Below are 18,358 nucleotides of genomic sequence, written 5' to 3'. Positions count from 1 at the left end.
ACATGCATGTGAATGTATGAATATGTGTTCATGCGTGTGCAAAAATATATACATACATGCATACATATATAGCATATGTGTATATGTGTATAAAATTAAGAAGTGCAGTTTCAGTTAAAATCCTATCTGTAAGCTTTCAGGCTCAACCCATAGAAAATTACAAAGATTTTTCTTGGCAATTATCATTTAAGAAAGCTTCCTACCCCACACTAGACTTAAAGCACAGCCAAGTGTGCTAGTTTCTGGAAGGAAGTGCAATCATGTACTCAGGCCTCTCCAGGCCAGCATTTCCCAGACCAGCTGCTCCATTCATAGACCTCAAAGAAAGCACTGTACTCTTCAGGTGACTCTGCTTAGATTACCTTACAGGGGAAGCCTTGAAGACAATTGTCTCCTTTCTGACTCAATTTTCAGTATTTTCCTCTCCTAGTCCTTCCCAAATCCCCCCATAGCCTGGGGCCATACAATGGCAAGAGCCTTTTATTTGGAGATCCTTCAGCAGTGAGAGACAATCATCCTCCCCATTTGTAATGAAACATTAAACACTTCTCTGGTTCCTTCAATAGGGAAAAATGGAACATTGCTAAAGCTGGCCTTTCCTGTTTAGATTCTTGCTTGTATACTTACAGTAATTGAATAAAGGTTTACTTGTTACTTTCAGTTTGGCTAGTTATCTTAATTGGCCAACTCAACAACTGACAGTGCATTCTCTGACAAATTGGTGAAGTGAGTAGAGTGGTCAATAAAACACATTGACTTCCTAGAAGACAAACACAATCAACTTCCAACATGGCACTTTTGAGAGGTATTAGAGAAATTCGTCAGTCACCCTCCAGTGATGTTAGTGGATCATTTGAAAGATCTGAGAGTTCCATGGCACTTCATCAGCTGTGCCAATACAGCTCAGAAAGTACTAGTGGAGTTGGGGAGTTTGGGGTAGCACTAATGACTGTTTACATAAACTTTTAAGATATTAGGGGGATCACTGGATGGCCTCTAACTCTCTGGTCAAATTCACATAGTGGTCCAAAATATAGATCCAAAAGAGAGACCCTAGGAAAGCTAGAGAAGCAATTCCGTAACTACTGATATAGTCCTTCAGTGATGACAACAAAATTCATCAGAAACTCCTGAATACTGAGTTATACTCAATTATTACCGTTAGCTATAAATATGTCCCTGTCACCAAAAATCAACCTACAACACACTAAATTTTTATCAAGACTTATACCTAAAATAAAAAAGAATGAAGAGCTCTTTGGGATCACTTGACCCAATAATTTGAAGCTCTTAGAGACTTGGACAGTTTGCCTCCTTGAAGGAGGCACCTCTGGGGTATGGCATTAAAGACCCCCATTTCCAGAGTAAGGAAAAAATAGCCACTTTGTCTAAGGAAGAGGAAGAAGATGGTACTAGGATGAAAAAATGCAAGCATTCAACATCATCTACATTCTCAGTTGGATAGTATATGGACTCTGAGAGCTTTGGCCCACACACGATGAGTTCTTCAGCACTGAATAAGATGGTTGAATCATCTTTCCAGTAAATATAGTTTCCTGTGAGCCATCTTGATTGTCTCCAAGATGTACAAAAGAAGTGTGGAAACAATACATGGTGAGATTGTTAGTAAAACTATTTCTAGATTTACTTATGCAATTCTTTTGTTGTTGTTGGTCATGCAATTCTTATTGGTTATTAAACTCAATTCAATCTTTAAGCCTCCTCATAAGCCCATATTGATCACTTAGAGACATAATCCAGACTTTACTGGCAATCATTGAATTTGGAAAGTATGGCTGCTGCACAGATAGCAAAGACTGATCAGCAGAAAGAGTAATGTAAGAAGGGTAGGCATGTGCCCCCCTCTAGACTATTTAGGCTAGGGCCTATCAAAGAAATCTCTGATCTGGTTACTCAACAGTACGTTGCCAAAGAGTAGACTGATCAGCTCTCCTACCAAGGAACTCATAAGGAACTCATAGTCAGATAGTGATGGGCTCATGGGGTTTAGCAGGCTGCTCAACGAGAGTCTTTAAGGTGATGACCTCTTATGATTAATACAATTGCTCCTCTTTCTGCTCCTTCCAGAGAATCTGGGAGCAAATTATTGAGCCCTGGTAATATTTAAACAGATGTCTCACCTTTTAAAAATAAGCAAGACTAGGGGTTGAACCAAGGTCCTAGAGTTCCAAGTAGAAAACAGTGGTCCTATATCAAGTTCAATTTACTAGGCCTTCTGGATATTGGTGCATAGTTAACTGTGAAGATCACATATTAGATTAACAGCAGACCTCTCCACAGAGACCTGGCAGGCAAAAAAGGGCTGGCAGGATATATTCAGGGTCGTAAATGAGAAGAACCTGCAGCCAAGAATACTTTATTCAGCAAGGCTCTCATTCAGAAGAGCTTCTGGAAAAAGCTGGAAATATGTGACCACAAAACCAGCTCTGCAAGAAATTTTAAGGGGGACCCTGTAAAAGAAAGAGGAGTCCAAGGAAACAATCCACAAAAACAGGGACTGAATAGGTATCATGATGACACTAATATCATATCTTTCAATAGTAACTCTGAACATGAATAGCTTAATGACACAATCAAAAGACACAGGGTTTCAGACTGGATGAAAAAGCAAGAACCATCTATTTGATGTCTACAAGAGACTCATTTTAGACTTAAGGACACCTATAGCCTGAAAATAAAGGTTGGAGAACCATTTACCATTCAAACGGTCCTCAAAAGAAAGCAGGGGTAGCACTCCTTATATTAGATAAGTTAAAGTTTATCCCAAAGACTGTAGTAAGAGATGAAGAGGGACACTATATCATACTTAAGGATCTATCCAACAAGAGGACCTAACAATCATCAATATTTATGCCCTGAATGTGGGAGCTGCCAAGTGTATCAACCAATTAATAACCAAAGTTAAGATATACTTAATAATAATACACTTATACTTGGTGACTTGAATATAGCACTTTCTACAAATGACAGGTCTTCTAAGCACAACATCTCCAAAGATACCAGAGCTTTAAATGATACACTGGACCAGATGGATTTCACAAATATTTACAGAACTTTACATCCAAACGCAACTGAATACACAACCTTCTCAAGTGCACATGGAACTTTCTCCAGAATAGACCACATACTGGGTCACAAATCAGGTCTTAACCAATACCAAAAGATAGGGATCGTCCCCTACATAAATTCAGACCACAATGTTTTGAAACTAGAACTAAATCACAAGAAGAAGTTTGGAAGGATTTCAAACACGTGGAGGTTAAATACCATCCTGCTAAAAGATGAAAGGTTCAACCAGGAAATTAGGGAAGAATTTAAAATTCAGGAAATTAATGAGAATGAAGATACAACCATTCAAAATCTTTGGAATACAGCAAAAGCAGTCATGAGGGGGAAATACATCGCAATACAAGCATCCATCCAAAAACTGGAAAGAACTCAATTACAAAAGCTAACCTTGCACCTAAAGGAGCTGGAGAATAAACAGCAAATAGATCCTACACCCAGCAGAAAGAGAGTTAATTAAGATTCGAGCAGAACTCAATGAAATAGAGACCAGAAGAATTGTGGAATAGATTAACAAAATCAGGACAGGGCTGTTTGAAAGAATTAATAAGATAGATAAACCATTAGCCAACCTTATTAAAAAGAGAGAAAAGACTCAAAGTAATAAAATCATGAATGAGAAAGAAGAGATCACTACCAATACCAAGGAAATAAAAACAATCTTAAAAACTCATTATGAGCAGCTATACGCCAATAAATTAGGCAATCTAGAAGAAATGGACACATTTCTGGAAAGCCACAAACTACCAAAACTGGAACAGGAAGAAATAGAAAACCTGAACAGGCCAATAACCAGGGAGGAAATTGAAGCAGTCATCAAAAACCTCCCAAGACATAAAAGTCCAGGGCCAGATGGCTTCCCAGGGGAATTATATCAAGCATTTAAAGAAGAAACCATACCTATTCTACTAAAGCTGTTCTGAAAGATAGAAAGAGATGCAGTACTTCCAAACTCATTATATGAGGCCAGCATCACCTTAATTCCAAAACCATACAAAGACCCCACCAAAAAAGAGAGTTATAGACCAATATCCCTGATGAACACAGATGCAAAAATTTTCAACAGGATACTAGCCAATAGGATCCAACAATACATTAAAAAGAATATCCACCATGACCAAGTAGGATTTATCCCCAGAATGCAAGGCTGGTTAACACTCATAAAGCAATCAACATGATAGATAATATCAACAAGAGAAAAAACAAGAACCATATGATCCTCTCAAGAGATGCAGAGAAAGCATTTGACAAAACACAGCATCCATTCCTGATCAAAACTCTTCAGAGTGTAGGGATAGAGGGAACATTCCTCGACATCTTGAAAGCCATCTACAAAAAGCCCACAGCAAACATAATTCTCAATGGGGAAGCATTGGGAGCCTTTCCCCTAAGATCAGGAACATGATAGGGATGTCCAGTCTCACAACTGCTATTCAAGATAGTACTGGAAGTCCTAGCCTCAGCAATCAGACAACAAAAAGACATTAAAGGCATTCAAATTGGCAAAGAAGAAGTCAAATTCTTTGCAGATAACATGATACTGTACATAGAAAACCCAAAAGACTCCACCCCAAGATTGCTAGAACTCATACAGCAATTTGGTAGTGTGGCAGGATACAAAATCAATGCCCAGAAGTCATGGCATTTCTATACACTAACAATGAGACTGAAGAAAGAGAAATTAAGGAGTCAATCCCATTTACAATTGCACCCAAAAGCATAAGATACCTAGGAATAAACCTAACCAAAGAGGTAAAGGATCTATACCCTATAAACTACAGAACACTTCTGAAAGAAATTGAGGAAGACACAAAGAGATGGAAAACTATTCCATGCTCATGGATTGGCAGAATTAATATTGTGAAAATGTCAATGTTACCTAGGGCAATTTATACTTTTAATGCAATCCCTATCAAAATACCATGGACTTTCTTCAGAGAGTTGGAACAAATTATTTTAAGATTTGTGTGGAATCAGAAAAGACCCCGAATAGCCAGGGGAATTTTAAAAAAGAAAACCATAGCTGGAGGCATCACAATGCCAGATTTCAGGTTGTACTACAAAGCTGTGGTCATCAAGACAGTGTGGTACTGGCACAGAAACAGACACATAGATCAATGGAACAGAATAGAGAATCCAGAAGTGGACCCCAACGTTATGGTCAACTAATATTCGACAAGGCAGGAAAGACTATCCACTGGAAGAAAGACAGTCTCTTCAATAAATGGTGCTGGGAAAATTGGACATCCACATGCAGAAGAATGAAACTAGACCACTCTCTTGCACCATACACAAAGATAAACTCAAAATGGATGAAAGATCTAAATGTGAGTCAAGATTCCATCAAAATCCTAGAGGAGAACACAGGCAACACCGTTTTTGAACTTGGCCACAGCAATGTCTTGCAAGATATATCCATAAAGGTAGGAGAAACAAAAGCAAAATTGAATTATTGGGGCTTCATCAAGATAAGAAGATTCTGCACAGCAAAAGAAACAGTCAACAAAGACAACCTACAGAATTGGAGATGATATTTGCAAATGACTTATCAGATAAAGGGCTAGTATACAAGATCTATAAAGAACTTCTTAAACTCAACAGCAAAGAATCAAGCAATCCAATCATGAAATGGGCAAAGGACATGGACAGAAATCTCACAGAGGATTACATAGACATGGCCAACAAGCACATGAGAAAATGCTCTGCATCACTTGCCATCAGGGAAATACAAATCAAAACCACAATGAGATACCACCTCACACCAGTGAGAATGGGGAAAATTAACAAGGCAGGAAACAACAAATTTTGGAGAAGATGTGGAGAAAGGGGAACTCTCTTGTGCTGTTGGTGGGAATGTGAACTGGTCCAGCCACTCTGGAAAACTGTGTGGAGGTTCCTCAAAGAGTTAAAAATAGATCTGCCCTACAACCCAGCAATTGCACTGCTGGGGATTTACCCCAAAGATACAGATGCAGTGAAACACAGGGACACCTGCAATGTCCACAATAGCCAAACTGTGGAAGGAGCCTCGGTGTCCAACGAAAGATGAATGGATAAATTAGATGTGATTTATGTATACAATGGAATATTACTCAGCCATTAGAAACGACAAATACCCACTATTAGCTTCGATGTGTAGGGACCTGAGGGTATTGTGCTGAGTGAAATAAGTCAATTGGGAAAGGACTAACATTGTATTGTCTCATTCATTTGGGGAATATAAAAATTAGTGAAAGGGAATAAAGGGAAAGGAGAGAAAATGATTGAAAATATCAATGAGGATGACAAAACATGAGAGACACCTAACTCTGGGGAATGAACAAGGGGTAGTGGAAGGGGAAGTGGGCGGGGGGTTGGGGTGACTGGGTGATGGACAAAGAGGGGGGCACTCGGTGGGATGAGCACTGGGTGTTATGCTATATGTTGGCAAATTGAACTCCAATAAAAATTTTTTAAAAAAATATTATAAATAGAAAACCCTAAAGACAAGACTCCATCAAAAAACTATTAGAACTGATAATTAAATTCAGTAAAGTTGCAGTACACAAAGTTGATATACAAAAATCAGCTTTATCATCACTAATATAAGGTTTTATAAAGATAAATTAAGAAAACAATACCACTTATAATAGCATTCAAAATAATAAAATAACTAGGAATAAGTTTTATCAAGGAGGCAAAAGACCTGTACACTAAATACTATGAGACACTGGTGAAAGTAACTGAAGATGACAGAAATAAATAATGGATATTCCATGCTCATGGATTGGAAGATTTAATATTGTCAAAATGTTCACATCACCCATAGCAATCTACTGATTCAAATCAATCCCTATCAGAATTCCAGTGGCAAATTCCAGGGAAGATGGTGGAGTAGAAGGACCCTCAGCTCACCTTGTCACACAGATACAACTAGAAAACACATCAGTGTAAAAAACACATAAAATGACTGAAAGACTGTCATAACAAAGTCCACAACTAAGAGGCCACATTTAAGAAGGTAGGAAGGGCAAAAATTCTGTAGGGAGCTATAGGAACCCATGGCACTATTCACAGGAGGAAAGGATACTGCAGGTTAAACAGAGAGGGGAAGGAACAGACTTTCACATTGTGGACCGCAAATGAGAAAGACAAATCCCCATAACATTTGGCTTTGAAAACCAGACAGGTTGAATTTCTTACAAACAGTGAGACTTAAGACCTGGAACTTTAAAATCAGTGGGCTTCGCTTCCTGGGAGCAGGGAGGGTTAGAGAAAACTGAGTTTCCCTCTTAAAGAGTACAACAAACAGCCCACAGAAATGCAGCATGGAAACAGCATTTTGAAAAATACCTGGGGGCATATGGGAGGAATATTTGTTTACCTATCTCAATGCATGTGCTCTAGAGGAAGAGATCCTTGGGAGACTTCTCCAGGAACAAAGGACCTGACCAGAGCCATGCCTCTCCCCCACCCCTAGTCTAAACATATGGCCATCTTTGGGAATAGCACTACCCTGACACTTGTTACTAAATTGCTAATACCATGCATCCTGCACACAGGCTTCTGTGGATCTGCCCTCTCCAACATACTCTTGATTAGAGCCTACCCAAAGTGATACCACAAGCCTTCACTTTGTAGTGTGCAAGCAGCCTTGATAGGGGTGAGCACCTCCAAAATGACTCCTCTCCCCTGGGGAGAGAAAAATATAATCACAGACACAACTCAGATTGCAACCCCAGTAGTGAGCTGGGGGCAGAATGCTGGTCTGAGTGCAGGCCACACCCACCAATGAAAGCTTCACAGGAGACAACACAAGGAAAGTGCCCTGCAGGCTGATGACCCTGCATCTCTGACAAATGCCTGGTCTGATTCAACTCAAGCTTAAGGCAGCCCCAGACTGGACCACTAACAGCATGGGGATGAAACACTGTCTATAATAGGTAATGAGAGCCATTGCAGATGACTAGACTGAAGGAAAAAGTGGCTCAGCCACAACAGCAGAGCACATGTGACACACTTGGGAGATCCCCATGAAGTGCCAGGTTCAGATGGACAGAAGACACTGCATTGCAGGGCACTATAGGAACTCTTCTTCATAAGGCCACTATGTATAAGAGCAGAACACATAATTGACTTTCTTAACACAGAATAACAGTTATAGAAAGTTAGATAAAATGAGGAGACAGAGGAATATGTCCAAAATAAAATAACAGGACCAAATCACACCTAGAGACATGAGTGAAATGGGGATAAGTAGCATGCCTGATAGAGAATTTAAAGTAATAGTCATAAAGCTACTAACTGAACTTGAGAAAAGAGTCAAGGACCTCAGTGAGGCCATTAACAAAGAGAAAACATTCAAAAATCAGAGATGAAGAACTCAACAAATAAAATTAAAAATATACAAGTTGCAGTAAATAATAGAAGAGAAAAAGCAGATAAATAGATCAACAACCAGAAGGGCAGAGTAATGGAAAACAATCAAGCTGAGTAGGTAGGAGAAAAAAAATAATATAAAAAGAAATTAGACTTTGTGAATTCAGTGACACTATCAAGCATAACACTGCATTAGAGGGATCCCAGAAGGAGAAGAGGGAGAAAAGAAGGCAGAATATTTGCTTGGAGAAATAATAGTTGAAAATTTCCCAAATCTGGGGAAGGAAATAGACATCTAGATCAAAGATACATAGATAGCCCTAAACAAAAATCAGCCCTAGGAGGGACACACCAAGACACAAACAATTAAATTGGAAAAAAAATAGTGATAAAGAGATAATTTTAAAAACGTAAAGAGAAAAGAAAATATTTACATACTAGGGAAACCCCATAAGGCTATCAGTGGGTTTTTCAGTGGAAATTTTGCAGGCCAGAAGAGTGGGGCATGTTATATTCGAAGTGCTGAAAGGAAAAAAATCTTCAGTCAAGAATCCAGTAAAGCTATCATTCAGAATAGAAGGAGAGATAAAGAGTTTCCCAGACAAACAAAAATTAAAGGAATTTATCAAGACTAAACCAGCCATACAAGAAATGTTAAAGAGGATAATTTGAATGGAAAGAAAAGACCATAAGAATAAAAAGAAGAAGAAGAAGAAGAAGAAGAAGAAGAAGAAGAAGAAGAAGAAGAAGCAGCAGCAGCATAAAATCAGTAAAAATAAATAAATCTGTAAAATTCATTCAAGGGATCAAAAAGTAAAAGGATGTATATAACATGACACAATATACCTAAAATGTGGAGGTGGGGAGAGGAGTAAAGAATAGGTTCAAAACTAAATGACCATCAACTTACTATAGACTAGTATATGAAGTGATGTTATATATAAATCAATTGGTAACCACAAATCAAAAGCCAGTAAAAGATGTGCAAATATAAAGAGAAAGAAATCTAAATATATCATTAAAGAAAGCCAAATAATAATGAGAGAAGAAGCAAATCAAGAAAGGAACAAAGAAGAACTACAAAAGCAATAATAAAAGAAGTAACAAAATGGCACTAAGTACTTACCTATCAACAATAGGGACTTTATCAAGATAAAACTCTTGCACAGCAAAGAAAACCGTCAACAAAACTAAAGGGTAACCTACATAATGGGAGAAGATATTTACAGATGTCTTATCAGATAAAGGATTAATATACAATATCTATAAAGATCTTATCAAACTAAACACCCAAAGAACAAATAATCCAGTCAAGAAATGGGCAGAAGAATGAACAGACATTTCTCCAAAGAAGACATACAACTGGCCAACAGACACATGGAAAAATATTCCACATCATCAGGGAAATACAAATCAAAAGCACAATAAGATACCACTTCACACCAGTCAGAATGGCTAAAGTTAACAACTTAGGAAACAACAGATGTTGGCGACCAAGTAGAGAAAGGGAAACCCTCTTGCACTGTTGGTGAGAATGCAAACTGGTGCATCCACTCTGTCAAACAATATGGAGGTTCCTCAAAAAGTTAAAAATAGAACTACACTTTGATGCAAGAATTGTACTGCTAGGTATTTATTCAAAGGAAAGAAACATAATGATCCAAAGGGGAATCGGCACCCCAATGTTTATAGCAGCAATGTCCACAATAGCTATGGAAAGAGCCCAAGATGTACATTGACAGATGATGAATGGATAAAGAAGAAGTGGTATATGTATATAATGGAATATTACTCAGCCATCAAAAAGAAAGAAATTTTGCCATTTGAATTGATGTAGATGGAACTAGAGGATATTATGCTAAGCAAAATAAGACAGAGAAAAACAAATACCTCTGTGATATTTCTGTTCATGTCTTTTTCCCATTTCACGATTGGATTGTTTGTTTCTTCGTTGTTGAGTTTAATAAGTTCTTTATAGATCTTGGATACTAGCCCTTTATCTGATATGTCATTTGCAAATATCCTCTCCCATTCTGTAGGTTGTCTTTTAGTTTTGTTGACTGTTTCTTTTGATATCACTCATGTGGAATTTAAAAAAATAAAGCAGATGAATATAGGGAAAAGGAAGGAAAAATAAAATAAAAACAGAGAAGTAGGCAAACCCTGAGAGACTCTAAACTGTAGGAAATAAACTGAGGGTTGCTGGAGGAGAGGTGGGTGGGGGGATGGGCAATGAGTATTAAGGAGGGCACTTCATGTAATGATCACTGGGTGTTCTATGCAATGGATGAAGAACTGCACCCTACATCTGAAACTAATGCTACACTATATATTAGCTCATTGGATTTAAAGAAAGAAGAAAAAGAAAGAAAGAGAAAGAAAGAAAGAAGAAAGAAAGAAAGAAAGAAAGAAAGAAAGAAAGAAAGAAAGAGAAAGAGAGAGAGAGAAGAAAGAAAGAAAGAAAGAGAGAGAAAGAGAGAGAGAGAGAGAAGAAAGAAAGAAAGAAAGAAAGAAAGAAAGAAAGAAAGAAAGAAAAGAAAAAATATGTTTTTATATGTGCACATATATGTGTGTAAATGAATGTGTGTATTGTATGCATACATGCATATGTGTATGTTTACATATACGTATATATGTATATGTATAAATTATGAGGAGAATCTGACTCAGGCCAAAATTCTATGTGTGATCTTTTAGATCCAATGATATATAATTACAAAGGCTTTGTTTGGCAGTTGTCATGAGGAAAATGTCACACCTCATACTACAGTTGACACACAGTCAGGGTACTGTAGAGGAGGCAATTGCACTAATGAGTCAAGGTCCATTTGGGCTGGCCATATCTGCATTGTAGCTCAGGTACATACATTGGGAACCTTTGTAAGAGGCAGAGGAGACCTCAGGTGAGGCATTATATTGTTCAGGCACTTCAACTTAGACCATCTTATTGGATAGGCCTTCCAACCCTTTCTCTTATTAAACTTAGTAAGTGAAAGTGGCACCTTGTGAAGTATTACTAAAGACCCCCCCTCCCCCCCCATTTCAGAATTTCTGACAGTGGCCACTTTGCCTAAAGTGGGGAAGAAAAATGGAAAGATGTAGAACTGAGACTAGCTCCATCTTCAGCTGGGCACTATTTGGGCTCTGACAGTTTTGGCCCACATATGATGAGTTCCCAGCACTAAAAAACATGTATTACTATCTTTCCAGAGAATATAGTGGCCTGGAGAACCATCCTGGTGACCTCTCAGGTACACAATTAGCAAGTGAGAACAACAGATAACAAGACTGATGATCATATTCAGATTTCTAGATTCACTTGTCAATCATGTTGATTATCAAGCTCAATCAAACCTCCTCATAAGATCACGTCAATCCATCCACGACACAATCCATAGCTTAACTGACAAATTTTAGGACATGGTAAAAGTGTCTATGGCATAGATAAAAAATACTGACCACTGGAAAGAATGTTATAAAAATGGCAACTCTCCTGAATACAATCCAGGCAATGGCCTTACGGAAGTCATCTTTGGACCTGGTTGCCAAACAACAAGGTCTCTCAAAGGAACAAACTGGTGGGCTCTCTACCAACAATGCATAGCTAGTTGTGAGCCATCAGGTTCCCATCAGGCACGAAGGTCCAAATAGTAATGGCTACTATTGACTAATAAAAGTGCTATTCCATCTATTCTGCTATCCCAGTGAGTCTTGAGACTTGGGTAGTTTGCTTCCTTGATGAAGGGGATAATCTTTTAAAGCTTTAGTGAGAGTGGTACCTTGTGGGATCCATCAATACAGACCCTTTTAAATTTTATGCAAACCTCTAAGCTTTTGGAAATGAACAAGACTAGAAGTTAGACATAGCCAAGAGTTCAAAGGTCAGAGTTCAAAGAGGTAAAAGATTACATTTTGGGGCCCTTTGGACACTAGTGAACAAATTCCTGTGACCCCATAATCTCTGACACAGGATAAGGAGAAACATAATTCTCTGAGAGGTCTGAGGCCATCAGGCCTCTTTTCTAGACCCAAGTGTGCATGAATTTCTTTGGGCCACCCCAATTATTATGGCTTCTACTACTGAATATATTATTGGTAGAAATGTACTTTATATACCAACCAGCAATTGCATTTACTCTTAACCTCTGATTAGATTTGCTAAAGGAAAGGTACTTTTGTGGGATACATGGAAAATCATGACCTACCAAACTACTGGCATCTAGCACCATTGTCTACCAAACACAATGTCAACAGCCAGGAAAATAAAAAGGAATAACTGCCTTCACTGTTGAAATTTATTTATTTTTATTTATTTTTTATTTATTTATTTATTTTCACTGTTGAAATTTAAAAAGCCAACAATGGGGGATCCCTGGGTGGCTCAGCAGTTTAGCACCTGCCTTCTACCCAGGGTGTGATCCTGGAGACCTGGGATCAAGTCCCACATCAGGCTCCCTGCATAGAGCCTGCTTCTCTCACTGACTGTGTCTCTGCCTCTCTCTCTCTCTCTCTCTCATGAATAAATAAAATCTTTAAATATTTTTTTTAAAAGCCAACAATGTCTGTAAATTATTTCTCCAATCAATGGTTCCACCTGTCCTACATGCAAGACTTCTGAAGTTTAGACCCCAAATTGATTAGGGCTATGCAAACTGTCAGTGCTGCCTTTGTCATTGGTGGTACCTAACATTATGACAGTTATAGAGGCTATTGCCCAAAGTGATAGAACTTGCTATGCTACAGATGACATCACAAATGCCGTTTTCAGCATCCCTCTCCATGCAGATGATCAGGATTAGTTTGTTGCATGTAGTGTGAATTGCCTTGTATCGCAAATATCCTTCTATAACACTTCCTAAACTCCCCAACTATCTGTAATCAATGCATGGGTCAAGAACTGGAAAAATATCTCACTCTTAAGGAGGGTGCTATCTTTCCAATCTATTGATGAAATTATCATAGTATGCTATTATTACCAATAAGGTACAAGGACCTAAGTCCAGAGTAAAATTTCTGGGCATGATCAATAAAGAGCTTAATGTATCATCCCAAAGAAGCCAATTGTCATGCTTTTGGTCCTCTGTGTCCCCCAAATAAAAATAATCTGAGCAGTTAGTAAGACCATTGAGATACTGCCATGCTCTCACAGGGATCATAGAGCAGCCATCTGTGATCTTTGGCTGGGGCTGTACTGGACAGGATCCCCTAGGGGTCCTTCAACTGACCATCTTTGCTGCCCTTTTCTGGACCCCTCTGATTTCCATTTGCTGTTTCAGTTACAAATCTCAGCAACATGTCTTTTTGTATGCTGGAGATTATGGCAGAAGACCTCTACTGGAGGTCACAAGACACCCCTTGGGCTTTGGGTCTGCATTCTGTCCGTTGACTAAAAAGTGCATATTCTTTATGAGACAAGTATTGGTCTATTGTTGACCATGGTGAAAACTGAGAACATGACCTTGGTCATGTAACAATCTTCTGATAAGAAATTCCAACCAAAACATATTAATAGAAATATGTTTTGTTCTCTAGTTATGTTAGAGTATTCACATTTTCTGTATTCAAAGTTTAAAATTTCTATAAAATACATGTTCACTTATGTAATCATGAACCAAAGAAAGTTCTGACGCATTTAACTTAAAACAATATAAAGTTATCTATAATTATTATACTTACTGAGTCTTTCCTCTATTGAAGTTTTTCGTTTTGATTGTACTTGGGTTTTTAACACCGGGTCTTGATGTTTAAGCATAATATTTTCATCTGGTACTTCATCAACAGCTACATAAAGAGTTAAATTAATAAGAAAATAGATATATCATGAAATATCTAGATTTCAAATTTATAACAAGTGAATAGCACCATTTCCTCCCATTTTTATAAAATCACAAATCAATTATCATAATACCATATCTAACTGAAAATTCTGAGACTATTTTTAATGGGTATGTACTGAAGTTGTCTATTTTATAAATATTCCAGGCACTAAGTATGTTTATGACACTAATTTAGTCAGGTTATTTATACTTTAGGTTAATACACATTCATATACCAACCAATGAAAATGCATAGGCGCAAGATTAGTCAATATGACCTTATTTGTAATTGTAAACTATTTAAAATTATCTAAGTATTCAAACATAGGAGATTGGTTGAGTAAACTAATATATATACCACAAACAATACTATTTTCCACAATATATACAAGTCAAACCATTATTAACTTATATAATGATGTCATGCCAATTATTTCTCAATAAAACAAAATTGTACAGTATCAATTACAATAAATTATGTTGTATATATGTGGGTATATAAACATATAGTATATGTAGTATGTATAGGGATATAATGTTGTACAAATAACTGTACATAGAGTGAGATATTCCCCTTCCCATCTAGATGAGCTAATACATCCAATCCTTGCCTGATATTTCATGGGGATATGAAACGTAGGTTGAAGCACTCATGGAAGTCAGTGCCCTTTCATGTTTAGACTCCTGCTTTTATCATTGTAGTAAGTGAATAAAGGGTTAATTTTTACTTTTAATTTGGCTTATCTTAAGTGACCTCCCCCATGCCTAGAAGCTTTCTCTCGGTGACAGATGGTGACAAGCATGGTAGCTCAATTAAGCAAAATGTCTTTCTGGAAAAATAAAAAAAGGATGAAGATCCTATGTTTGAGAGGTATCAGTGGTCCTTTTCTTTAGCCACTGACTCCATGGCCAAAATGCCTGGGTCAAATTAGAGATCCAACAGAAGGGCTCTGAGAAATCTAGGGAAGCAATTCCTCCACTAATGCTCTTGTCCTTTGATGATAGGGTTAAAAATGTCAAATACTCTCTAAGCTAAATTTTGTCCAATGTTTGTTGCTAGCTCTAGTGAGGTCCCAGGCAATGAAAGACATCCTACAACATACAAGTTATTGAGACTTGTGGTTTAATTAAATGAATAAATAACTCTTTGGGATTACTTTGCTAGTGACCTTAAAAGACCTTAGAGACTTGGGTTGCTTGCTCAAATGATGAAGAAGGTAATTTTCTTAAACTTAGTGAGGGACAGTGGTACTTTGTGGGGTGTACCACTATAGTACCCTCCTTTAGAATATTCTGACCACAGAAAACTTGATCAGGGAGGCTGAGAGGAACACACAAGTTGTTCTTCCTCAGGTGGGTGCTATTTGGGCTCTGACAGCTTTGGCCCACCCATGATGTGTTCCCCATGACTAAAATACATGCTTGCATCATGTCTACAGAGACACGAGGAGCATTGCAAACTATACTGGTGGTCTCTTCGTTCTACAGTGAGAGAGTTAGAGTATTGCCCTAGTGGACAACAAGGTTAACAAGACTCTAGGTTCATTCATGCCACCCCTGCTGGTTATCAAGCTCAACTGAACCTCCTAATAAGGTCAGGTCAATTTGTCAGTGACATAATTCAGATCATAACTGACAAATTCTTGGGCAAGGAAAAAGCAACTGCCAATATAATAAAGAGAGACCATCAAATAGAGTGACATAAAAATGGATAATCAGGCACATACTAGAAGATTTGGGTAAGAGCTTTCCCAGAGATCCTGGGTCTGGTAACTAAACATGGGAGTCAAAAGAAAAGATGAATAGGCTTTCCACTGAGAAATTCTTGGTCAAGTAGTGTTCCATTAGGAGACAAATAGCAGTCCTCCCAGAGACTGCCCAGTGATGGACCCTCTAACTAAGACCAATGCTGTTTCTTCTTCCAGTGAATTATGAAAAGGATCAGAGCCCTGTAAAATTTTACTCAAACTTTTTGGCTTAAAAAAAAAAGACTATCAAATGATAATGTCCTTATGTCCGTAGTGAGAAATGGAGGTTTTATGCCAAAGTCAAAGTTCAAAGTAGACCTGGAGTAGAGCTACATTACTTTGGCCTTTTGAATAGTGGTGCACAGGTGACTTTAATGCCCCAAATCCCTGGCATAAAAATGAGGGGGAAATTGATAATGCTCACTGGCTTTTTGTCTGAAGCCACCACCACCAAGACCCGTACCCAGACTATATTTGGATGGGTCCCTGGGGGCTAATGCATATCACCATTGTGATGGTGCCTACTCCTGAATATATTATTGTTATAGGTGTTATGTATTGTATAGTCTATATGCATTTCTGAATGAAACCACACTAAACCCTAAGGGGAATTGCTGCAGTTAGGACAATTTTAATGGGGCATGTAGAAAATTGGAAGCTTACCAGGCCACCAGCACTGAGTGCTTTTGTCTCTCCAAAACAGTACCAATTGTCTTGGGGATAAAAATAAATAATTGCTCTTATTGCTTGCTTAAGAAAGCCAAAGTCCAACATCTGACTTTTGCACAAGGCCTTGGGTACCTGAAAATAACTGTTGGTGGCTCAACTGTGTAGTACAGCCTTTGGTGCTGGCATTACCTGACATTGGGCTATTGCCCAAGCTGATGGAAGTAGGTATAAAGTAATTCATATTGCAAATGTTCTTTTCAGCATTCCCATCCACACAGATGATCATAATTGCAACTATTATGTGTAATGGGTTGCAATACACCTTTAACATCCTTCTACAAGGTCATGACCTGGAAAAAGTCCCACTTTTAGCTGGAGCACTATTCTTCCCTATATTGATGACATCTTCTTAGTTGGCCCAGGCAAGGGCATGGCCCAACAAGGACTGTATACCATGTTGACCAATATGGACTAATATGGGTGGGTCATTAGCTTAGACAAGGCAGAAGTACCTATGATCCATGTGAAATTTCAAGGAATAAACTGGAAAGGGACAGTGTGTCTCACTCCAGAAGGAGCAACTGCCAAGTTCTAGTCATGCTTAGGCTCTTAGCTCCAATAAATACAAAGGATGCCCAGTTAATGGTGGTCACACATTCTCTACATGACTATCTTGATGATGACACCCATCAATTAGATTACCAAAAAGACCTCTACTTTGCGTGGGGCATGACAACAGAATGCCCTGAAGGTTCTCCAACTATCCGATATAGGCCATGCTTCTCCTTGCCCCTCTAATTCATTTTGCCTTTTGAGTTACAAGTTTAGCACATCTGTTTGCCAATTAAAGCATGTTGGAGGTGCCTGTTTGGGCTTTTGGCCCAATATCCTGTAGTTGACTGAAAGTAAACACCTTTTGAGGGACCATTGACTAGTTATTGGGTTTTAGTGGACACTGAGTTCAAGAGCCTGCCATGAAATCATCTTACGAATAGATATTCCAAACAAATGTTAAATGGGTTTTATGATATTAATATTTTAGGTCAAATTGTAAATTTTCCATAAATTATATGTTCAAATGCATGTTCATGAAGTAAATAAAAAAGATCTTATGATATTCATTTTTAAAAATGTAAAGTGATCTTTAATTATATTACTTACTCTTAGATTTTTTCTCTCTGGAAGTTATTTGTTTCTGTACTTGCATTTGAAGTTTTGACACTGAATCTTGATGCTTAAGCATAAGATTTTTGTCTGGTACATAATCATGAACTACAGAAAGAGATTTATTTAGGCTATTAATAGAAAAAATAGATCTACTATAAAATGTCTAGATTTAAAATTTGTAACAAACACACAGCAATTTTTTTTCTCATTTTAATAATGTTATAGGCAAGTTGCCATACCAGATGTGACATGAAAATTGTAAGAATACTTTTAATGGGTATGTGTTGAAGCTGTATCACTAATGTCTCTATTATAATGTTTCTTTTTTTAAGATTTATTTATTTATTCATGAGAGACAGACAGAGAGAGAAAGAGAGGCAGAAGGAGAAGCAAGCTCCTTGCAGGGAGCCTGATGCGGGACTCGATCCTGGATCCTGGGATCATGCCCTGAGCCAAAGGAAGATGCTCGATCACTGAGCCACCCAGGTGTCCCAATTATAATGTTTCAAGTAT

At 37.9% G+C, this 18,358-nt stretch overlaps 1 protein-coding gene across 8 annotated transcripts in view; it reads right to left on the bottom strand.

Annotated features, from left to right (window-relative positions):
- Positions 1-18,358, bottom strand: part of CCDC7 (coiled-coil domain containing 7) — a 383,481-nt gene that overhangs the window by 125,862 nt on the left and 239,261 nt on the right. For all 8 annotated transcript variants that reach the window (XM_077896533.1, XM_077896532.1, XM_077896535.1 and 5 more), the window contains 2 exons: positions 17,840-17,950; positions 14,122-14,226 (listed from right to left, as the gene is read on the bottom strand). In XM_077896533.1, the coding sequence (XP_077752659.1) occupies positions 14,122-14,226; positions 17,840-17,950 (216 nt within the window). The remainder of the gene's footprint in view (positions 1-14,121; positions 14,227-17,839; positions 17,951-18,358) is intronic.

This window comes from Canis aureus, chromosome 5 (assembly GCF_053574225.1).
Source record: "Canis aureus isolate CA01 chromosome 5, VMU_Caureus_v.1.0, whole genome shotgun sequence".
Classification (NCBI taxonomy): domain Eukaryota; kingdom Metazoa; phylum Chordata; class Mammalia; order Carnivora; family Canidae; genus Canis; species Canis aureus.
The sequence above is the reverse complement of the archived record's forward strand: the minus strand, read 5'-3'. Positions and strand labels throughout refer to the sequence as shown.